The 24,922-nt window shown below is 42.6% G+C and overlaps 1 protein-coding gene across 1 annotated transcript; it reads right to left on the reverse strand.

Moving 5' to 3' along the window:
* Positions 1-24,634, reverse strand: pcnx2 (pecanex 2). Its single transcript, XM_029521176.1, has 40 exons — positions 24,482-24,634; positions 22,799-23,001; positions 21,943-22,060; positions 21,806-21,842; positions 19,901-20,412; positions 19,546-19,740; positions 18,532-19,008; positions 18,256-18,430; positions 17,640-17,790; positions 17,377-17,519; positions 16,886-16,964; positions 16,614-16,749; positions 15,535-15,677; positions 15,273-15,426; positions 14,929-14,961; positions 14,477-14,648; positions 14,238-14,348; positions 13,729-13,820; positions 13,339-13,448; positions 12,792-12,900; positions 12,110-12,202; positions 11,817-11,967; positions 10,400-10,541; positions 10,109-10,286; positions 9,632-9,740; positions 9,408-9,537; positions 8,089-8,147; positions 7,682-7,897; positions 7,333-7,586; positions 6,132-6,365; positions 5,816-5,919; positions 5,193-5,337; positions 4,651-4,881; positions 4,004-4,161; positions 3,669-3,785; positions 2,242-2,420; positions 1,743-1,909; positions 1,560-1,634; positions 869-1,045; positions 1-396 (listed from the first exon to the last, which is right to left on the reverse strand). Exons 1-40 carry the CDS (start codon positions 24,632-24,634, stop codon positions 217-219), a joined length of 6,402 nt encoding a protein of 2,133 aa, XP_029377036.1. The 3' UTR covers positions 1-216.
* Positions 24,635-24,922: the final 288 nt, after the last annotated feature.

Consider the following 24,922-nt stretch of genomic DNA (forward strand, 5'->3'; position numbering starts at 1 on the left):
TCGTGTTTTCAGAAATGTTTACATTCAGACAACAGGGTGAGACCACATGCTGAGGACAGGAGAGAAGGCAGGTTCGTGTCAATGAGTGCTCCCTCATACAATCCACTGTATGTTTGTGTACATGTGTAATTATGTGTTTCGTAGTCCTCTCTGTATACAGGCATGAGTATGGGCTCTCTCATATGTGTGTGTGTGTGTGTGTGTATTCTCCCTCTCTCAGACAGTCTTTTGATCCGTTGCCTCTGGAGCTGTTGAGACTGATGTTGACTCCTCCTGGGTCTTTTCTAATCCCTGGCTGGTGACCTGGCCTCGGTCACATGACTGTGTCCCATCTTTCGCTGTGACGGCTGCGTTGGGGTAGGTTGCGTCTATACTCTCATATGGCTCTGACGTCCACTGAGGGAGACGAATGGGAGGGACAACAGAGGGTTAGGGTTAGACATTAGAAACTTTATTTTTCAGCCTGCATTGAGAACAGCAAAAGGAATTTTTACCTGCAGGACAAAAAAAAAAAAAAAAGAGGTTTGAAAACTTATTTAACTGTGTGATAAACTTTACAGCTTAAATTTTCATCAGTGGTCCTAAATGCTGCAACGCTGATAGGATCTGACAATTACAAGGCCTGGAAGTAGGAAGTAACACACAATGGCAACTGTTTGATGCTCATAGGGCCTTTTAATAATAACTGGGCTTGAAATGTTGAACTTTATTCTCAGTGTGTATCCCCCCTGAAATTTCAGCCTTCCTCTCACAATGTACTTATAGTACAAGATATGATGATTTGTCCATTATAATCTAGTACTGAATTAATGACATTGTATAAAGTAGAACTCAAGTTTTGCACATCTGCCTGTCGATTGATCCATACCTGCGTGGCCCTGCTGCTGGATCTATGTGAGGGCCCGATAGCGATGTTGACGCTAGACGAGGACTGTGTATCAGTGGTGTTTCCCCCCTCAGCAGCAGACAGCCCAGAGATGACCAGGCCGCTGGAGAAACTACGCTTCCCAAAGAGCAGGCTGAGAGTGGACGAAGATGAGGAGACCTGCAGACAAGCAACGCAAAAAGAACAAAATAGTTTATATAACAGGCTTATAAGATGGTGAGGAAGCACTATTTCTCATTTCATTTGTATGCTGACAATACAGTCAGTTCACTCCAGTCTCAGATCAGCTTGAGGAAATTCATACAATTTGTAAGTTTGTAAGTCTGAGTATGTGTGTGAGTGGTTGTTTGTTTCTGTCTGTCTCTGTATGTTGGCCCCCCAGAGTGTACCCTGCCCTCGCCCAGTGTGAGCTGAGATTGGCTCCATCACCCCCTGTGACCCGGAAACGGATAAACTGTAGAAGATGAATGAATGAATTTTTTATGTGCTTTCTAAAGCATCTATATATTTAATTTCGAACATGCTTTTTTGTGTAAACCCTTGAAGGGCAGTATGACCAAAAAGAATTTCTGTGAGGTATACTTTAAAATAAAAAAATCTGTGTCAAAAGTTGTCATAACTAAAGAACAGACCAGCACAAAGGTTAGCGCGGCAAATGTGTGACAGGTCTTACCTGGCTGGAGCGCTGCTGATGTGGTGCTGTCTGGAGCTGCGAACTGATTCCACCGGCTCCTGAGAGACGAGGGACCTGAGAGGAGAGATAGCAATCCTCAACACTTAAACTTCAATTTTACAAAATGCACGACTGCGTATGCAGTTTGTGCGTGTCTGTGTGTGTGTGTGTGTGTGTGTGTACCTGGGAGAATATTGAGGCTATAGATGTGTTGAAAGAGAGCTGACTGTTGGACAGACGCTGGACAAGCCCATGGGTGGAGCCTGAGTCCAGGATGGGTCCTGATTGGCTGCTGACAGGGGGACGCTGACTCTGAGGCTGCACTGAGCGACTGCGGTACTCTCTCCTAGCTGTAGAAGCACGCTCTTATTTATTTTTTTTTATTTATCTATTTATTTAGCACAGTACAAACAAACTGTGACACAAAATGTCAACATCAAGCACAAGATCACAAGTACGTCTGTGTTTTCTAATGCCACCAAATGCCATGAAAACACCAAAACAAGCAACGTGTTCGTCTGTGTGTGTGCATGTGCACCATCCTGGTGGCTGATTCACAACCATTTCATAATTCAGACTTGATTTTAGGAATCAGGGTATTAATTAGGTCTTTGTGAAGGTCACAGTAAGTAAATTATGCAGTAAGTAGACGTCTCTTTTGTGTGTGTGTGTTGATGTGTACCTGCATTGTGATGCCTATGGCTGTGTGTCGTCCTGGCTCTGTGCTGGTAGAGGCTCAAGCTGTTAGATGTGACGGAAGACGGGCGGTTGTGGCTCAGTGAAGATGAACCTCCGGCACCGCAGTCGACATCCTCCATGTTCACACCGCTGTTACAGCTGGTCAGGTTGTCCTTGCGTACCCTGCAGAACACACACAGCATTGATTTACTTATTCATGTCCACATCAGCGCAAGGGACACAAACTGGCAGAAGGCTATCAAAAATTTAGCAAGCTTTGACTATAGCAGCTGGTTAAGCACACAAAAACGTACACTGGGAGAGAAGTGTTATGTAACTGCACAAACATACGTGACACACACAAGACTGGCCTTTTTCTTAAATTAGTTAAATGTGCTGTGGCTGAAGAGGCGCAGTCTGTCCTCTTGATCCTCAGCTACTTAGGGAAATTAAGATAGCAGCTTTAACTGAAGGCCAATGAAACAGGATTAACATCTAATCTAATCTGAAAGGAAAACTCAGCTACTAAGAAGCTTAAGAGTGAACCAGACACATGTGCAAATGCATATACACATCCCATTAAGTGACCCACGGGAGTTAACGCAGGGCCTGTACAATATGCTATTCTGAAAGTAATGTGTAAAAGAGGGATTTAGAAAGGAAGGAGGAGATAGTGGGAGAGATGGACATGGAGCAGGAGGAGGAGAGAGAATGAGGGAAGTGAGAGGCAACACTGCCGCCACAGTAGAAAGTGCAGGTTTTTGGCAGCCATCCCACTCTAAACTCCCACTGTCCCTGGGAGGAAGTCTGTCCCCACCACTGACTTCCACCAAGTTTTAGTTTAATCAGCTCAGTGCATGATTGATTTTCCTGCTTCTATGAGAATTCATTTCAAATGCGATTACGTACTTACCTTTGGTTGTAAAACTTTGTTTATACTGTCCTTATATGACCTCTTAGATCTTTGACGGCACTGTTTAGGATTAGATACTATACGTTTCTTTGTTTCTTACTTTGAAATCTTATAAACAAAATAAATATCTTGTGAAATGTAATGATCTCACTTTGGTGGAAAATATTGCAACAAAAAAGCTCATAAAAGCAACAGCTTTTCAGCTGTCGAGCAAAATCAGTCATAAAATTGACAGCATTCTCAGCAAAAACATTAGCTGAAACCGAGCGTTCGAAAAGAGATTGTAAGGGACGTTTAAGTTTTAATTAGTTGTGTACTATGAAGAAAGTCAAATAAATCAAACCATGTTTTTAATCAGCCTCTCAGATTCTTTTTTATGCTACGATGGTTGTTCGAGGAACTGAACCCACAATCTTTCAGTTACAGTGCTATCTTTTTACCCAGCAGACTGGACTACATGAAAAAGTTAAGGAAGAGAAGACCGACTGGACTATTGAGATGAGATAAGATAAACTGACCGTAACCATTTAGTGCAGAGCCAGGAGCGAATGGCATCCAAACTTAAAGCTCCTCCTCCAATGCTGCGAAGTGTATGGTGTGTGCCTGCATATGACGTCGTCAGAGGTGAAACGTACCTAAAACGTTATGAAACACATTTCATCCAATCAGATTATTGGAAATCAATGATAAAGAAGTCAAACACCTCAGTCAAAACTGTTGTTTTTTTGTTTTTGTTTTTGTTTTTGTTTTTTTTATAAATGCTGCGAAGGTGAAAGCACCAACAACAGCAGCTCTGCGGTGCCGCCACGTGTGGCACTTGTGATATGGCAGCATCGCTGCGAATAACACGTACATGGGATATCCGAGGGGCTGGTCACAGGACGAGTTCACCATGTTCCTCAGAGCTTGTTTTGAGTTCTGGATGCTGCCACGTTCTGGGTTTAGGTTCCGTAGAAACACCAGCTCTTGCTGCTGGCCTGCCCACAGACCACGCACACATTCCTTATTGATCTGGAGAGAGAGAGATGAGATGGTACAGGAGCTCATGGAACAAAGGCCCAGACAGAGCATGATGGCAAAAGTACTGTTGCACTGGCATTCCCTGGACACTGGACTATCATACCATGAAATTTCTAATTCTATGAAAGCTTCTGAATGGAACCATTTCAGCATTTGTGTGCCAGAAGGCCGGTCACATAGAGAGCAGTGAGCCAGGGTAAGTCCCAAGATTGTAAGTAAAGATCAACATAATCAATGTGATATTACTGTAGCAACACGGTTTCTGAAGGGGCTGCTCCAGTGTCTCCATCCTCAAAAATCTCCTCACCAGCACCTCTAAAGCTCCCTAAAGGATCCTCTTGTTTGATTTACACAAAAAGCAGTTGGTGTAGTGTGATTTAAAGGTGCTCGCAGGTGGGTTTTGTTACCTTTTCCAGGCTAGCGATTTCTGAAATTTGAAATACTCTTCACATTTAAAAACCTCCGGCAAAAATCATTTACCTTTATGACCTTGAAGCTGAGGTGGCGTTTGTAGAGCATGATGATCTTATACTCGTCTGTGCCGTCATCGATCATGTGCCTCAGAGTGAGCAGGGTGTCACGGCTCGATAGCACCGCCTTACGCCAGGCAGGGTCACTCTCGTGGCAGATGACCAGGCTACTGCGGTAGTTTGTAATGGCTTCATACAAAATCGATGCCTCCTCGGTCTCCTCCAGACAGGTGAAGTGATCCTGAAAGGGCAGGAAAGGCATGATGGAACCCAGTGGGACGTAATCTGACTTGAGCAGTACTTAAGTACCCAAGGAGGGAGAAATTATCGACTACATTTGTTATTTGATAATTATATACGGCAATCAAAGCATAAAAAATAGAGATAGTCAAATAGAAAGCCAAAGTAAATAATAATCACAACTTCCCAGCATTTGAGGTGCAATTGAAAAAAATTGGCCAAGACAAAAAGCAAAAGAGATAGTAGGAGTCAGAAGAGAGGCAGGTTTATAGTCCCAAAGCAGCAGCCACTTCACAGCACCATGCACTCCACCTGATGTAGTTTGAGGCTCATTCTGACTGCAGGAGCCACCACCTTCTGCAGGAGGTCCAGATCAGCAAAAACCCACTCATCTTTTGTCGCGATGCGGAAGTCTCCTTTAAACAGGGTGTTGAAACCGTACAGAAATGATTCCAGACTGTGGAAGGCAAGCAGGAGATGGAGGGGAGAAAAGGGGATAAAAATGGACAGAGATGTTATGAAACTATGAATTATTTTTAGAAAAGATGTCCAGTGACAGTAGTATGTCTGACTGATGTGCATGTTTAAAGATTTAGAGGCTGACTCCCCCTTCTGGTGTTTCTCCCTAACTGCAAGTAAGTACTTTTAGAAATGTCGTGAAACTCTTTCATTTATTAATCACAACAGCACTGCCTACAACATACGCTGCTGGAAACACAAGAAATCCAAATTATACGAACCGGCCTATTGTTAGCTCCCACCCCTTTGTCCTCTATGGATGAATCATTAAAAAGTTACAATTTAATTATTATTCATGATGCGAGGACAACACCAGCATCCCACTGGCCTAGAGGACAGTTCACTGTCCAAAAATGTCTTTAACAAGTTGTAAAAATCATCATGACCTTCCCACATTACAATTTTCTGAGGTTTACCTGTTGGACATGTTGTGGGACGCCGTGCCGAGAGACCGCCTCCCCAGGACAGAGAGAGCATAGGACAGAGTAACCAGGGGAGAGTCTTCATCGCTTTCCACGGGCTGGACAGAAACAAAATCTATGAAATCTCAGACATTCGCAGTTTCCAGCTTCCACGTTTGTGCATTTTCTTTGCCTTAGTATTAAAGGTTGCTGTTGGATACACAAACCAAACCAAACGAACAGAATTTGGGCACAGCGGCCGTCACCAACAACAGCAGAAAATCGTTCAGCTTGTCTAACCCATAACGAAGTCTGATTAAATGTGATGTACCGTCTCCATCTTCCCAGCACAGTACTGGATCCACTCCAGGTAGACGTTGCAGAAGCTGGCCCGTGTCACCCCCTGTAGGCAGTGCACGTAGTCTTCATCGATCTTCACACTAAAGACCTGAGGGTCTCGCTCAATGTGGTGCCACTTGGTGTAGGACTGCAGTGCCTCCTGGATGGCAGCATCCTTGAGCCAGGTGGACAGTTTGGGGGAGTGGACCAGGTAGTAAATAATACTCTGATGAGCATGAGGAGGAGACAGACAGAAAGAAGACTAATTGTAGCACATAAAGGGGGGCCACCAGGCAAAAGGAAAACAAATGGAAAGCGAAATGAAAATGTGGACTTTTACATGCGTATAGCTGCTGACTACATCTGGGCTCACTAGGGGAAGGCTGCCAATTTGCAATTATGTTTAATGCAGAAGAAGACATTAGTTTTACTGCCAACTCAAATATTTCACTATAAGCCAAGCTGATCTTTAAGAGCCTGTTTAAACAAGTGGAATATTCAATTTTCTGTCCAACACTGGAGAGAGGCTGATTGAATATGTCCAAAGCTGCTGTGTTATTTAGGTTTCCTTCCATACTAGTGACTCCTGCTGTCAAAGTAATAAAAAGAAAAACCCCACTTTGACACCACAGGTTTAGTAATTATTGGTAAATACAGGTGTTTTCAAGACACTTAAAATAACAGGGAACCACAGAAATTATACAAATGAGAGGGAGTTTTTTTTTTAGCAACTAGAGTACAGGAGAAAATACCACAGAAGAGTCATCGGCCATTCTCACAGTTCTGCGACAATATTATTATAGAGATGGGGACATTAACACCTAAATTAACTGTGAGCGCGAACAAAGAAACCAAAAAGTCATGACACTAGCACAGTTAAAAGGTCTTCTTTAGAGTTTGTATGAGTGAAAGCAACATCTTTCCTACTTAAAATCAGCGAAGATACTTGTGCAATCTCGAGCTCTATCTTTTTTCAACCCAGGCTGAAGAAAGAATTTTCACTGTATCTCTCTGTAAACTGCCCTGCATCTTACATGTATCCAGCGCGGTCCAAGTACGACACCTCAGGCATAAAAACTGTGCATAATTTCCTTTAAATTGAACCGCTATAATGAGCAAATATTAACCAGTATCTTTAAAGATGAAATTTGTTAACATATACTAAGATGTTTCATCTTGAAGTGAAAACGTACCTTCAGGTAGTAGGTGATGAGCAGCTTTCGGAGATCGTACACCTGCAGCATGGTGGCGGCATTGTTCTCACTGATGCTGTAACCCTCCAACAGGTACTTGGTAGCCATCACCTCCCAGGCCAGCCAGCGCAGGTTGAAAGCAGCATTGCATGATAGCATGTGAGGCAAATGGCCCGGCTCACAGCAGCAGCACGCATCATCCTCCTCTACTCCCTCTGTGATGGCCTCCACCTCTCGCTGCTGGCAGTATGTGCCTGAAGATGGAGAGAGGAGAGGAAGCGAAGCGCGTAGTTATTTCTCCACCCATTTGGAAATGGAGATGGAAACAGGAAGACAGGTATAGCTGTACCTCTGAACTCCAGCCCCCTCAGCTGGAATGTGACCACCCCATTGCCAATCTCAATAAGGTGGACGAGGGCATTGAGGTAGTCTGAAGCCAGGATGAAACAATCTCCAGAGCTGTAGTTGCCCCATCGGCCCAGCATGAGGTCGCCACAAAGTGAATGCTGCAGCGAGCGAGTCAGGTACTCATAAAAGATGGAATTGAGGTTGTTATCATCACACCCTTTAAGAGAGGCACAGGGGGAAAGTGAGTCAGATAGATGGCTGAGTTGAAAGAATGGCTACTTTCTTCTTAAAAGATCAAATCTTTGCTGAGTGAAATGTAAAAAAGCTATCTTGACAAAAAACTAAATATAAATGATGTAGCCGACGGCTGCTACATTTATATATATATATATAAAAAAAAGAACTCACCCGTCTCTTTATCCACTTGGGACACCAGTCTGCTGTTGGAGTTGTCAATACGCTTTGTGCTGCGAGAAACAGAAGGCAAACAAAAAAATTGCAGAAATCACATAGAATGGTGAAGGAAGAAATCCAAAGTCAGCATTTATCATATTGTGATGAGCCATTTTTAAGTGTCTCTGGTGGAAAATTATGATAGATGAGCTACAACATCAGATTTGAGTAAAGTCAAAATTTTGTTTGTTTTTTCAAACAACATTCCCCAAATCAGAGAGGGGTTGATACAGATATTTAAATCCCCTCAGGACTGCTTTACTTTTTCTCCTTCGAAAAAAAGGAAGCTCAATAAAATATATCCTCTTATAGTGAATCTTCTTCAGTGTTTTCTGAAGAACACATCATATCACACTGACAGGAAAGGGAAATTTCTGCAGCCATGAGATTTAACTAAATAATTTAAAGATGAAGACCACATGATTTTTCGGTGTCCACCCACCTAGAGCTGACTCCAGCAGATACGATGCTGTCAGTGATTATAATGTCACGAGTTTCACTACAAATACTGTCAACACAGTCTAAAAATAATCGCAGGCTACCACATGTAAAATTACTGCAGTGTGCACAACAAAGATACAGAAGTATTTTTGGAGGGCTCTCGGCGGGGCTGAAGCACAAACAGCCTCTCACATCAATAAGTGAGATGGAACAGAGGGCTTATGTTGTCTAAGTTTGAGAGAGACAGGAGGAGGACAACGAGGGGATGTAGCATCTCTCTGCTAATCCGCCCTAGCTCAGCTCAAAAAGATGAGATTGATTTTAGATGGAGGTGATAAAAAAAAAAAAAGCAGACAAATGCTAAAAACACACACAGCTGCAGCACATTAAAGGCAGTGCTGTCTGTGTCCCATGGGCACAGTGGTCGGGAATGTTACTTCACTTCTGAGCTGTTTTACTGAAAATACCAAAACCAACAATCTATTAACATTTATTAGTAAATGTTCATTAACTGTTTCGTGAATGATACTCAGAAATCTGGAAACGTCTGGTATGGTCTGGGAGTATTCTTAGCCATGGATTGCATTAAAGACTATTTGAAACTGGCTCATAGTATATGTGGGATTAAATCATGCTCATGTTCATAGTAATAAGAGAACGTGGTGTTGTTTTTGCATATATTGGAGGACTATTGCACAAAGAAATAAGATCGAACAGCCTAATTGAACACTTAAATGGTTCAATTTGACTTTTGATTTTTTAGTGGAAGGGTCCAGCATTTTTCAGTGGCATGTCCAGGCTCTCTGGGAACCTAAAGCTTCACTCAAACTTACTTGTAGTTTCTCTCCCAGAACTTAATGGGCCTTGGATAGGAGGAAATAAAAATGGCACTGCCCAGGAAGGGGGCCAGCGGGGTGTAGAAGACAGTGGTGAGCAGTGTCTGGAGCAGTAGCATGGCTGAGTCTGGACGCACACTGGTCAAGGAAAGAAAAGCAGCTACTGATACACTTTCACTCACAAACACACAACGCACACAGAGGTCTTGGAGAAAGGATACGGGGCACAGCAAACGGCTGAGCAAAGGCATGGAAAGCGCTGCCCCAGGCAATCTGCCAGGGAGCGATGTAAACCAGGATGAAATGAAGCTTCAGCAACAGCTCACGCATCTGGATGGAGAGGAACACACTTAGTGCCTGATGACAAGAGCTCACACAAGAAAACCCTGCAGGAAACGGAGTGATATCTATTACTTTCCACCTGAAAAGGATTCCGTGTGGTAAAGTGGTGGCATGAAATACATTTATTCCACTATGTAGGCAAGTCACTTAATTTAACAAAAAATGTAATTCAGTTGAAAATATTATATTTCTTTCTACGTAGTAACCTCAAACCAATTCATAACAGAGCTTCGCTAAAAATGTGCAGATTCATGCCAGCGCTGACAGTTCAGGTTATTTTCTCAGACCCTGCGAAACTGTAACTGTATGTTTCTAGACGGAATACATTGTGTCTTGGAGGACAATCTCTGTTTCACCTTATGGAAGATGATAGACATGATGAAGAAGTCCAGCAGGAAACTCTCAGAGGCATGTGGACAGTCGAAGTGGAAAAAGACGAGTGTGAAAAGCAGAGTGAGGAACTGGAAGCTCGGGTCGCAGAAGGAGGAGCGCAGGAGTTTCAGTCCGGCGACTGTTGTCAGGAGAACATCACAGCTGGAGGTGGCACAAGCACGAGTTCAGAAAACAGATTCAACAGCTGGTTCAGCAAACGCACACAAACACACCGTATTGATGCTGAGTGTGTGTGGCTGTAAGCCTCCACTCACTGGATTCCGAGCTTTTTGCGGTGACTGAGGGCGAAGCCATCATTAGTGAGCGCGCTCAGGACAATGGCCGGGTACACCACGTACTTCTCGAAGCACAAGAGCCCCACGTACAGTCGCTCAAACCACATCAGCACAGCGTCCTCTGGAACACAAGCAAGGACAAAGAAATTACAGTACACAATCATGTCAGAATCACAGCCCTCTAGTGCACACAGAGGTGTTTCTTGGACCATGTGTTATTTGTTACACAGTAAGGAAGCGCCATGGTGGCTATCTATCTATCTGAATCACTAATCAAAATCTGCTATAATGTGACTGCACTTTCGCTTTCTCACAAAACGTAGTTCACTCTATTAAAACATAGTGAACCATTATTTTTCATTCTTCATTTCCCCGTGTTTCATATGTAACATTTTTTTCAATCACAGATCTCTGATTGAGTCAAAAGTTACGCCTGCCTTGTCGGAAAGCGAAAATGGAGTCATATTGTTTTGTCTTAATATTCATGGATGAGATTTAATATTCTTCACCAAGATTAAGAGAGTGCAACCGAGTAGTGGCTCTGTGAAGCCATCAGTGCACGCAGCAGTGCAAACATCAGCATGCCATCATTCCTACAAAGACGACGGCAACATGTTGATGTTAGCGGGTGTATTGTTTATCATGTTCACCATTTCAATTAAGCCCCTTAGCATGCTCACTTTTGGTACTTAGTATTAAATACACAGCAAGGCTGTGGGCAACACAAATTATGTTAGTTTGGAAGATATTTGGTCAGAAGCCACATTATGGGAGACCGGGAAAGTAAAGGAAACCCAATGTCTGTATGAATGAATCCTGTCCATGGTCATCCATACAGTGGTTGTTGAGATATTACTCATTAGCAGTTGTGCGGACCGAAAGTCAGAGAGGTCATCAGAGTTAGCCAGATTCATCATCTGGGGACTGTGAATGTCGATACAAGATGCCAATCCATCTAAAAAATGTCAAGTAATTCACATGAATCAGAATTATGTTCTTGCGGTTGCAAAGCATGAAAAAAATACGGTGTCACTGTGTCAGACAGAGTCATCATTGAAGTCTCATTAAAGGATATTGGCACTGAATGTCATGTGCATGCACTTGATATATGACCCATTTGGACCAGAGGGCTGGAGTGACTGACTGACATCACCACCCTGAGATGAATGCTGCTAATTGGGTCTGAAGATCGAGGCTACTGCCGATTGTGATGTGAATTTTTGCGATGTGCACATCCTAATACCTATTAAACATTTTCACTCATCAGCATGACAAATTTAAAGAACTGCGCACTGTGAAGACGATGCTCTTCCTACTTATTTATCTGTGCTTTGACGTAAGTACAGAGTAAATAATTAGGCGACAACTCCAGACCGAGTAGGAAAGGGATGCTGACCTCTGGGCTCAAACTGGTGGTACTCCTTGGTCTTGAGAATCGGGTGAGAGATCCACAACCAAGGGTGATGTTTCCTCAGCTGGGGGATCAGGTAGTGAGTGACGAAGCCCACTGTCCCCGCCAGAGCGTACAGCACAATGGTCACAAAGGGCTGGGAACAAATTATAATGACATGTGATGAAGATAAATATTTGAATAAATCAGATATTAAGAATTATTGGACTCGGTAAAATATGATTCATACAAAATACGGCAGAGCTTAAAAGTGTACAGGCAATAACTGAGGTTCTCACCCTTAGTGAAAGGAACACAGTGCTCGCAGTTATAGCGAAGGTTAGGATGTAGGCAACAGAGCAGATGACCACATCTGACAGCAGGATCTCTTTCTGTGGCGCACAAGAAGGAGGAGCAGCAGCAATATTTAATAATCCAGGCTGAATGAAAATGCATTTGTTTGTCAGGCTCATTTAGCTATGTGATTACTTCTGTCTAATTGTTCTAAGCCTTTCATTTCTGCAGATCAAAGACACAGCAGCTTGAGCGGAGTTGAGAGATTCACAATCCCCATTAATACTGCAAAAGGCGGCGGGCTGGTGGGGGGTGGTTTTGTCTGATGCATAATTCCCTGTAATTGCACACAACAGTAGACAGCTAACATTATTTTACTGTCTCACTCACAGCACTAAGTTTGAGGCTGTCTCCTCCCACGAAGTATGCATAGATTCCAGACCTCAGGTAAAGTGTCATTAAGTTTTTATTTTAAATTGATCATTATTGTGATGGTACTGCAATTCAAAACAGCAGAATTTTTTCCACTGACTCCTCAGGAGAGTAAAATGAAAACTGGTTTGGTTTCATTGAGCTAGATCATTCAAGTGAATGAGAATGACCTGAAGTCATCATCCCAATCCCTCCCCAAGCAACATGACTGATGTTGCATGATATCAGTTTAATTTGATATTAAGCCTTATTTACCACTGAATTCTGAAGTTTCTCAGGCAGAGGGTCTTTAATGTCAGGAGCTTCCTCCTCCTCTTCCTCACTTTCCACCAAGGCAGGCATTACCTTTGACTTGATCAGAGATCTGTGATTTTAAAAAAGTTACATATGAAAGAGTGGAAGTGAAGAATGAAAACTTCTAATGGTTCACTATGTTGAATAGACATTTTGCTAGAAAGCGTAAAATGACTCAAAGCCAGAACAACATTTTGTTTTTATGCGTGAAATATTAACATTTCACATGATTTATGGAACAAATTCAACTGCAAATAGTTTTTAGTTTGACTCGTGAGGTTTTTTTTTATTCAGAGAAACAATATTGGAGGAAGAAGTCCTAGTGAAGTCTCCCCTTGTAAATACCCCAATCAGCAAATACATTACCATTGGCCTTCATTTCCTGATGTCAATGAATTTAGCTCTAATGTCTCATTTATTTTAGAATCATTACATTGTATTAAGTGGTAAGTCAGGCCCAGTGTCTGCATGAAAACACACACACAAACACACAAACAGTGATACTCACAGCAGTACTGAAGGATCACTGCTCTGTCTGCTGAGGTGATAAGAGAATACCACCAAAAGGCCACAGAAACCGGAGAACAGAGCTGGGGTATGCTGCTCATCCCATGGTTCCTGTTACCATGCACACACACACACACATACCACTGTGAATCGTGCTTCAGTATACTCTTTTAGTCACTTTTGAAGGATGACTTGCAGCACTTTGCGTTCTGCTGCAGTTCTGCTTATTTCCATCAGTGAAACTTCCTGGCTGCTATTTATAACTGCCTGTCTTCCTCTAATCGACCAGGAGGATAAGCATGAACACAAACTCTGAAAAAGGGAAAAGGCTGTTGCTGTTGGGTTTTGTTTTGTTTTTTCTTGTTTGTTTGGTTTTTTTTTTTCTTTCTACCTTGAGCGCACCAAAGCAGAAACCGTACAGCAGACACACAGCAATCAGACTTCGCAGGATGCTGTAGATTGCAGAGATGAGACTTGTTGCCGCTGAGACACACAAATTAGAAGAGGATGAAAATACAAGCAGCACAATAAACAATGAGAGATGAGAGTCACCTGGAGTAAAAAGATAAACTGTCAAACCTGATGGATTTGCAGTCCTGGTGATGCAAGTGACCTGAATTTTTGCATCCTAATTTTTTTTATATCTACACACCCACATACATACTTAAAAGCTCACTGTTAATATGTAGTCATGAATTTTTAATTTTATCAATGGATATCAACGACAGAGAGTTGAGGTTGAAAGTCAGGAACTTTGGATGTTTAAACAAGAATACAAGCGATGCGGATTACATTTATAGGCATCAAACCAGACCAACAAATCCACATCCAATAAAAATTGAGGATTAAAATGAAAATCCAATCGGATTAATGAACAAGATTAGAAACAACTTTGCTAACCTGTCCCTCCAAAAAAATGCATGTCAATCTGCTCCAGCAGGTAAATGGTGAAGGTGTTGATCTGAGGGAACAAGCCCACTAGGAAGGTGATTGGGAAACAGTAGGTGAAACCTGTAAGCACATGACACAAAAGACATCTCTGTCGAGGACAAGGAAATGAATGATATAGAGAAATAAAATGGGTGTTGTGTAACAGCAGGACTGTCTGAAACAAAGTTCTACGGTATGATTACCCCTACCCACTAACAGGTCTCGTAGGAAGCGCAATGCATCATGGCAGACAATGGTGACCCCGTACAGGGTGGAGACAGGCAGGTCCTTCAGCCTCAGCAGCTGCTCCAGCAGCCAGATCAGAGCACAGAAAATGCAGAAGTAGGTTGCTCGACTGTAGGCAACCAACGGGTTGTGACCCTGGGGAGACACAACACATACAAATTTGTGACTTAGTGGGGGCAGGTGCTCTGTAGCCATGTTGCTGCTATACAAGTCAAAATTTCTAAATATGAACAAGGAATTGTTTTGAAATTCATTACGCGCAAGAGAATGACAATGTACTTCACTGTACCAACACTAGTTATGAATTGGAAATAACCAACATGGATTTAAGGGAGGATAGACTTTGCAAATATTCTTTTTTGCTAGTATTGGTCTACCCTTTTAAAACTCACACACAAAGTAAGATTAAACTTACATGTGTTGGTGAAGCTGCATCTGGTTGAACACTCTGTAAGGAAAACCATAGAAGCCAGAGTTGAATTACTGTATGGAAATGAACATTAAAACAAACTGAAAAACTGCGTTGATACAAGCAGGTTGATCAGAGAGGTGAGGGGGAGCAAAGAGCAAGGCTGAGGTCAGTTTCTCTTGTAAATGACATTAGGCCACAATGGCATACTGTATCAGTAAATGTACAGTTCTTGAGGATAATGCATGATCAAATAAAACTGAAAACCATAAACATAGCCTTTCATTGAAATAACGTACTAACAGGAAGAGGCAGTATTGGCTGCCTTCTGCAGAAATGTTTGTTTATACCTTCAGTAATGAATACTGGCAGCTGGCGATGACAAGACAAAACTGGAAGACCCAGAAGTCTTTGAAGCAGCCGTGGTTGAGAAGCACAAAGCCAAGGAAGGAAACCAGGAAGGCCATGAAGACTGAAAAGAGATTCTCCAGGACATCCTGATTTCTGTACAAAAAGCCAAAAAAATGGTCACAGTGCAATCAGTAGCTTATTAAGTAAACAGTCTCCGCTTACTGATGAGGAGGGTCAGCAGACAGGGAATCTGTATGCTACCTATCTAAAAGGGCAAGCAGGGTGAGTCTGTCGTATAAAATGTTGATCCACTTCCCAGGAAAGAGTTCAAGTTTGTAATAAATCTTCCTAGTCGGTTTTTCCTGAGTGGAAGTCTCTGATGATTCATCCAAGGAGTCTTCTTCCTGTGCATGAAGACAAATAATTTATACCCACATGAATTCAGCTGCAGTGACACAGGAGCAAAAAAGGATGTTTTATATCTACCTGATATTCAATGTGCAATAAATCAAAACACAGTCAGGGTCATAATAGTTACACAGAGCAACATATTTCTCACTCTGTGCAACACAAGTCCAAACACACACACACAAAGCACTGCATTAATGATTCAGTAGCGAGTGTGTGTTGCTTCAGCTTCAACAACTGATCCAGCACTTTATGTCACCACTGCTGGTCTGCATCCAGCCCCGATGTCCACCCAGTTAGGACTGATTTTTCACTACTCTTTCAACAGCAGCATTGACTCAAGTCAGTTTTAAGAAGAGAAAACATTCATCATATCAAAGAATTTATGTCCACTTCTGGTCAGTTCAAATTTCAAATGCAAATTTAAATTAATCTTTACTCTTTGGAAACAATTGATTCATTATTATTGTCATTATGTTATTTATGGATGTGATTTATTTAGTATTTGCTGACAGGAAATAGCTTTATGTTGTTAATTTTTCACGACTTGGAGAGATTGATTGAAGTCTTTCTAGTGTTTGAATTTAGTTCCTGTGCAAAATTTTTGTAACATGTAAGATGTATGAACAGTGTATTAACATTCGCTGAATTCTTGTTCAATCACTTCACTGTCATATTTGCTACCTTTTTCAGATGTGTTACTGCTACCAACATTTGATGAATAAAATAAACCACTGTGGGTGCTGGAGATCATATCACCCATGCGTGAGCTTGCATGGAAATTTGTGGAGAGAATTCAACTAGTTTGCTGGAAGAACACCATATTTATATGCATATACTCTAACTACCTCAAGTTTTAGTAAACCAGATTTGGTCAAAATGGATGCAATTGTAATGCAGAATTACACAGAAAAAAATGAGCAGATAGACACCTGGAAGATCTCAGGGTGCGTCCTGCGAGGCCGAAGCCTATGCGCAGGGATGATACGTCGCTGGAATGGACAGTCAGCGTGAGCTCCTGCCAGACCGTCCTGACACTCTGAGTTAGACGAAGTCGACAGCAGGTCACTGAAGATACATGCAAAACACAAAGATAACAGGCTGAGGTTAATGTGTGGAATAAACCTGATTTCCTGAGGTAAGATATAGTTGCTGGAATGAGAAGAAACACAATTAAGAGGGTACAATAAAAATTTTACAATACCACATGTTCCCAGTGATGAGCTCAGCTCCTAGAGGCAGGTTGAGGGCCCTCTCTGCATACAGCTTACGAGGCCTGTCTCCTGGTTAGGCAAGCAGATAACACGTTTGTCAAAGTGATTCAAAGGAATATGCAGGATTTATTTAAAATTACAGACAGACACCAGAGACTGGACAATGACTGAATAGGTGAGCAGCATCTGGATAATTTGAGGCCATTCCAAAAAAAGGTCATTTAATCAGTCATCTTTTTGAGCTGTTTCACCTGCTGGCAGTGCCTCCCACACATACTATTTGCGCAGATATTATCAGACCATCCCAGCACACTGATAGAGTCTATTTGCAGCACCTCATTGTTGTTTTCTGACTACGTATGACTCATCTCAGTTTCTCCCGGGCAGAAAAAGCGGAGCATTTCCAGGTACTAATGGGAGATCATCTGTAAATACTGCAAACATTTTCGAATTTTATATTAGTTGAGGAGAAGCTGCTTACTGTGTACAGTGTGGAAGGTGTAGGCTTCCTCTTTGTTGGTAGCCTCGGGTCTGCAGATGACTTGCAGCATGGAGCTCTCTGACTGAGAGGTTTGTGAAGGCAGTGAATCATAATCTGGATCCTTCTCTCTGTCCGTCTGTGGACTAAAGGCGCACAACGCAATCAAAATATAACAGTTTGTGGAAGTAAATGTCTGTTTGTTCATGAATTCAGCTGTTATTTATTTATTTTATTGATGCATGTAATTTTACAGTCATACATACCTGTCAGGGGAGACTATTGGGATGTGTGGGGGTGGTATAGCTTTTAGTGTGTCTGTGGGCAGGCTGGTTGGTGGCTTGGGTCTCTCTGGTTTGTTTTCCATGTTGGTCTCTGTGACTGTCTCATCTGGTCTAGAAGTGAAACTCAAATTCTCTGTCAAACATATAAGGTGAAAATTGTTTTTGCTTGAATTAATAATAATAAACATGAAAATTCAAAATGAAACGTAGACGCTAATCACTCTATTTATCCTTTTCAACTCTGCAGCAGTTATAGATGGACACTTACCTCTGTGAACTTTTAGCCTTATTCAATTGTTTTGGTTTTTAATGATTAAAACTTTACTTTTCTGATTGAATTTGACCTCCCTCGAAAAAGCGGGACAACCCAAAAAACAACGATGTTGCTGGCCTACTTCTGCCATTGGAGAAAAAGTCTATCTGCACTCTTGATGCTGCTTTGATCAAAGCGGTTTGAAAATAATAACATGGGCTTCTGTCTAAGCAATTGCACGCCCCTAAACCCCCATAGTCCCCCTAAACGGGTGTTTTCATTTATTTCAAAGGTGTAGATAAAGGGGATCTAGGTAAAGGAACAAACCTTCGTGTTGTGAGTCACCTTCCTCAGCAGCTCCCACTTCCTGTTTGCGTTCCAGCCCCTCATCTTCCTGTGTGCTGGCCCCACCTGCTCTGGTGCTAAGAGACCCCAACAAGGAAACAAACTCCAAAAAATTGGATTCGTTGGGAATCTGGCCCTCCTTTGCCTCCAGATCTGACTTGGAACTGGTCATTGTCTAATGCAGAGACAAATATTTGTCAGTATGCATGGACAGATGGATGGAGATCACTATAAATAAGATACAGAAATAAAAGCAGAGCTAAATAGCCTACATACTGTGCTGTGTGAGCGGTCTGAAAGTAGCACCGCATCTTTTCCACTGTCCATGCTCAGCCCTCGGATGTGAGTTCTTCCACCAGGCCCATAGCGACCCAAAGCCGGTGGAAGACGCAGGAAACCATGTGAATCCACGTTATGATCAAGAGGGTCTGTGTCATCAGGGTGGGAGTGGACATCAATACCCGATGAGCTGTTATCATTTGTCAACTGTGGGCTTGGCGTACTGTCAGTGAGCATCTGTAGACCGAGATGTTCATGGCCTGGATCTGGACACTCCAGTGTGGCGGACTCATCACTGGTTGTTTCTTTACAAAGGTGAAACTCTTCACTTGTTGTCTGTTGCAGTTTCAGGGTGGGGTCATCCTCTGAGCTTGCCGCTTCTTCACCTTCTTGTGGCTCCTGCTTGTCCTCCTCAGGGGAGTCAAAGGTAATAACAGGGATCTTGATGTGACATTCTCCAGCATCCTTCTGAGCCTTGAAGGACACACAAAGACACACCCACTATCCTTCAAATGCAACACCTCAGTGAGAATTGATCTGCTGTGCACCCTAACATTAATCAATCCAATAGAAATGTGGAAGTCAAAAAGTTTTCAAAGATACCAAAAACATTAGAATGCATTTTGGGTAAATGTTCAAAGATTTTTTTATAATATTTCCATTTCATGGAATAATTCAGCTTTGAGAACTTTGAGAAAAAAATTCTACAGTATGTATCTTTCTATATATTAGGGGTGTAAGTCATTTCTAAATCATGGTTTGGTGCATTTTTGTACAGAAAAATACCAAAAAATGAAAATAAAAATATTCCTTTTCCATTTATTGTCAAATAAAAAATAAATAGAACTAAAAATAAGTAATACAACAAAGATCAATTAAAGTGTGGCATGTACAAAACACTGTAACCAATTTTAATATATATATAAACACACACACACACACAGCAAGAGATGGATAGATAAGCATGTTTCATGGGGTCCATTAATCATGAGATCCAAAATTAATTCTTACTTGTGCGTTCTCCAGAATGCTCTGTTTGACGCTCTCCTCCAGCTGAGCAGCAGTCTGAGGGTCACAGCTCATGGTAATGATGATCTTGACTGTGTCATCGTCGTCCCGGTGAGCAGAAACAGGCCTGGGGCCAGAGTTGTCCACCAGAACCACTTCAATCTCATCAGAACAGTACAGCTCCTCTGGTGGCTTGACCTGACAGATAACACAGGAGTCAGAGGGCAGAGTTCCACTGACAATGAGGAGAATAGTCAAATTACAACAGTAGATGAACACCTTTGCATTGAGATAGTCCATTTTTTGGAAGTCCCGGGGCATCAAATTAAAACCGGTTCAAAATAACTGACAAGCTTACCTGCGCAGGAGGCTCTGGGGCATCAACAAAATCATCCTGGCTGTCTTTGGGTGTCTCCAGTGAGTTATTGTTGGCATCAGAGACCTCCTTTTGTCCCTCACTCTCCTCCTCGCTCTCATCCTCACTTCCCTTGGAGGAAGGCAGACCTTCATCAGCTGTTTCCCCGTCCGCAATCTCTTCACAGTCTTTGTCCTCCGTTCTGTCCTGTACTGAGTCTTTCTCTGCTGTTCTTTCTTGGTCAGCCTGCACTCTGTCAGTCCCCATCAAAGAGCTCTGAACATCCATTCCTTCATGTAAAACTCCATTTTCATTCATCTCTGTGTCCATTTTCCCACCAGCAGATCCAGGATGCATCTCTTGTCTCTCAGCCCGGGATGGGGGCCTCTGCTGGGCCTGCAGCAGGGGGGCAGCTTGGTCAGGATTGGGACTAGAGAGGTCATCGGGAGAGGGCTCTGGTCTTGGGTACAGGCCTCCCTCTATAGGTTTCTCCTCTGAAGCACTCTCCCCCTGTCCTGGAATGAAAGGAAATGTAATTCCATTTCAGATTTTTAGATTAATAATCATAAAATAGCTCTAATCCTAAAATTCCTGCTACAAAAAGGTGATTTCATTGAGGAGCTGTGACAACAGACAAAATCCACACTTAGCCAGCAACACATCAATGTTTTTCCGTTGCAGTAAACTGCCAAAGCCAGATCGGTCCTGCTGCTAAAACAGATACCAACATCTTGGTACAATTGTGCAGTCATGTGATGCAGTGCACCCCAGTGGTTATTTCCCCTTTTCTGATCAGCTGACTTCACTCTGACTAATATAAGTGCATTACGTCATAATGTATTACTGGAAGCAGTCAGCTGGTCTTTATGGCTGACAAACTGGCTGGCTGCTAGTTCTATGCAAGTCTGAATATATGTATAAGTGATGTGTTTGCAGTAGAGAAAGCTGTCCATCTTTGTTAATGTGTTAGAAAAGAAGAGCAGGGCTGTATCCTACTGGAAAAACCAATTCTGGCAATACACTTGTTCCCCCAAATCACGCAAATCCCCAAATAGATAGAAGGTTTATAGAGGAATTACTGGTGCCCTTGGGTTAAATATTGTGTTGCATGAAATAAAATGGCTTTATGCATCATTGATTTCCTAGGACACATGATAAATACTTTCATGATATTGGAAATCAACAAAATGTTATCGAGCGTTTAAAATACAAATGGGGAGATGAACAGAACGCAGTGCACCTGTTTTCATGGATTCCACTAATTTAAAAATAAAAAACCCCTGCAGAAAATGGGCCCAGGTGCCTTTCTCTGAGTTAAACATAAGCCATCTAAGCACATTATAATTTCATGCGTTTCTAACATTCAGACTCTGTTCTGCTATTTCTATTTTGTTTGCAAACAGTGCTGTGTAACACCTCTGACAAAAATCAGAGAGATGTTCAATTGGGTTGAAATCAGGATTCAGTTTATTTCAGCCTGATCTCTCGTCCTGTCCAAATAAGTAAAAAAAAATAAAGAAAATTTGTTGTATGCTTTTTGTTACTTGTGACACTGAATTTTCCTGGTGGAATATCTTCGGGTGAGAGATTTTTTTCTGCAGGTTGCTTTCTGCTGGTCTTATTTCCTCAACATTCATACCAAGTCCTGCTGTAGATTTGTGCAAAGCATGAATTTAGACGTCTTACTGTTGGTTACATGAGTCTATCTTTGTGACATCGGCCCCTGGTGACCATGAAGGCCAAAGTTTATGATTCACATCATATTCGCACTCAGCAGCCGTCAGTGATGCTTCGTGCATTGAGTTGGGTATGTCTCTGTTTATTTATTTAGGTTTCTCAAGTAATATTGACCCATCTGACTCCTTCAATAAGGTTTTTAATCAAACCAACAGAAAAAATTTGTATCACCTTCCAAGGTCTTCACCTCATCTGACTTTGAAAGGTCCTGTGTGGAGGAAAAATTTAGACACGTGATTAGAATTAGAGCAAAACAAACAGGACAGTGTTTTCCGTGCTGTATGTTCACAGTGGCAAATACCACTCACCACCCCAATCAGACCGGGGTTGGTTTCAGTCTGTTTCACCGTCACCTGGATCACCGGACTGGGACGTTTACGAGCCAGCATCGTCATGGCAACACTGTCAGGGACTGTGCTGCTTTTCCTTTCAGACAAAGACAAGAGACGTGGGAGAAATTAAATGACGAAGAATGGGGAATCTCTGTGAAAGCAGATACATCAATACTCCAGTTCTCAATACTCCATGAGTAAATCATCTGCCCTTCACTGTCAGTCTCTCATGCTCAGAATACTAAAAGACAATGATTTATAGACATAGAAATGAAAAGAAATGCAAGGAACGGGAGAGGATTGATTTCTTTTATTAGTCTCTGTGTAAGTGTGTCAGAGCAGAGTGGCTCACACTGACCTCCTGTCATTAATTTGCTCATTTACCAGAGCTGTACTGAGTCTTTGAAATACAGTGGAACCTTTGTCAAGATAATAATCTGATCTTGAAAACAAAGATGTCAAAGTGAATAAATGCAAAGGGAGAAAAGCTGACTGAGTATGTTACACAAGTGGATGTCAAGCCTGTTAAGAAAGGTTATGCTAAGTATCCGTGGCATTATTCTGACGGGACTGTCAATAATTTAATTGTATTTTAGGATTCTGCCCTCTGGCCTACAGTTTGTAATGAGTTGCCTGGCAAGGGGAGCTACATGAGGCAAAAGGAGGAAAAAATGCTAGTTTGTTTAATGTGATTATACTGCAAATATCTGAATGGCCTGTAATCCATCCACAAATGTGAAATCACATCTGGGGTATTGTGAAGGAATATTTGAGCTCTTTGACCATGTGTGAGTGTGTGTTTGTGTGTGTGTGTCTGTGTATGGGGCTTTACCTGATGCTGGCAGGCAAACATGAGTCCGAGGCGTTACTTTTCTTCTCCTGGACCTTGCTCAGGTCAGAGAGGCTGCTGCGGACCACTGCCTCACCCTCATCGAACATCAGGTGCAGCCGGTAGTTGGCCAGCTTGATGAGGATGAAGAAGACGGTGATGGAAGTGCAGTAGATGCTCAAAGCTATGGTGGTGGGAGGCAGGGCCTGTGAAAAGAGGGGGAGAGAATATGATTTCTGCACCAGAGCAGTGTTCGATTTGATGCTTGAAACTATAGCAGTCGGCTTTAGATGGAAGAGCACCACCTGTCTTTTCTCTACCTGTTGTATTTAAGTGACATTTGGCAAAAGGCAAAGCTTATTCGGTCACACAGCCGCACTGTTATCAAAGTGTGTGAACCGTTATATCGCCTTTGATTAATTGGTGGATTCATTAAATGTACTTATTCCCATGAGAGGAATGGCCCAAAGCATAGAACAGGAAGCATAAAAACAAAGCATGCTGACACACATGAGTTATACTGGTCCAGAGAGACTTCCTGCTTTGTTGGGTATGGACCCTCATCCATGTCTGCAAGTACAAATTTGCTGTCTAGTTGCATCTATGCTTACAATTGACTCTTCCTCACATTTGACCTATTGTTGATCTTTTGTTGTATGTTATGCATGACCTTCAGATAAAATGCTATCAAAATAGAAATTTTAAGCATCTCTCTCATACGGCTTGCAGTAATTCTCACAAGGGGAAGGAGAAGTTGACAAAACATTTCAATATTAATGAATATAAGTTGCAAAGCGCTTCAACATCCAATCTGTCACTCTCACAAAGTCTGCTACTTTTCCTTTCTATGAACTATAGTATGAAGTTATAGAGCAGCACATAAGTCACATGCATGTTTGATGACTGAAAGTGGCCCGATGTCTTGCACCTGGTTTGCTGTTTCAAGAGACTGAAGAGACGTGGGGATCAAGCACGTCAAATAAACATAATTCATCAGTTTGGTGTACTGACAAACCCAATGAGTTACATTCAGCAACAGTAGGTGTGCATGATGAGATCACAGCCAGTACTGTAGGCCACGTAGCAACTGTCGGCTAACAGCTAAGGTCAAGGTGTCTGACCTATAGCTGCAAGTCTTCTCTTCATTCCTGCTTTATAACACAGTGTAAAGTGAAGGGAACACAAAGGTCAACGACGATGTCCCTTTCAATTTGGAGGTTCATTTGAGCTATCACTGTGTTGAGTTGAGTCTATAAAAAAATTAGATTTTTCCTCCAGTGTATGTTAATATTCATCTACAAAGTAAGCGAGTCTAACTAGTGATGTCCCGAGTTCCTCGCTCGGGGTTTTGTCGGAGAGCGCAGGGCAGCCTGTGTTACACACCATACAAAGGCCATGACATGAGGGCATTGTTGAGCCACAGTTTCACGCTTCCTGCCTCATCCAGGAGCAGACACGCGTTCCGTCACCGCATGCGGGGAGAAACACTGCGACAGTGGCGTTTTTATAGCCTCCTTTCCCCAACAAGCAGCCGCACACTGAGAGATGCTTGTCCAAAGAGGGATAAACGGTGGAGGATTTAAAAATAAATAAATAAATAAACAGTCTCACCCATAGGTAGGCTACCATGAACACCTAACACCCCCTTCACGGCCTTTAAAGTCATGTCCCCTGATAGAAACTCACCAGATGGAGGGACAGGGGCAGCATGAGGAGGAAGATCCACAGATAGAGGTGGCAGGAGTTGTTGAATTTGTTCTGGTCCGGTTCGTGGTACCAGCCCCCGGTCAGAGATGCCCACACTCCCTGACGCAGGGTCTGCACAACCTGGGTGCCCATCTCTCCTCCTCTGTCCTCCTCTGCGCTCAGGTTGGACGGACGGATGATGATGCTGATGATGATGGTGACGATGATGCTGCTGCTGCTGCTGCTTCTAGGCTACGATGAAATGATCTCCTTTAAAGCATGCTACAGTCGACTCGCCTCCATGTTGGGGTGATAGCTACAGCACGTCCTCCGGAGCCTTTCATGCCTCATCGGTCTCTCTCGACGCCGTCCTGTCGTCTGTCTTTTCCTTTTCCCAATGTCGACTCGTCCGCTGCTGCTGCTGCTGCTGCTGCCGCGGTC

The sequence above is a fragment of the Echeneis naucrates genome, chromosome 15 (assembly GCF_900963305.1).
Source record: "Echeneis naucrates chromosome 15, fEcheNa1.1, whole genome shotgun sequence".
Lineage (NCBI taxonomy): Eukaryota > Metazoa > Chordata > Actinopteri > Carangiformes > Echeneidae > Echeneis > Echeneis naucrates.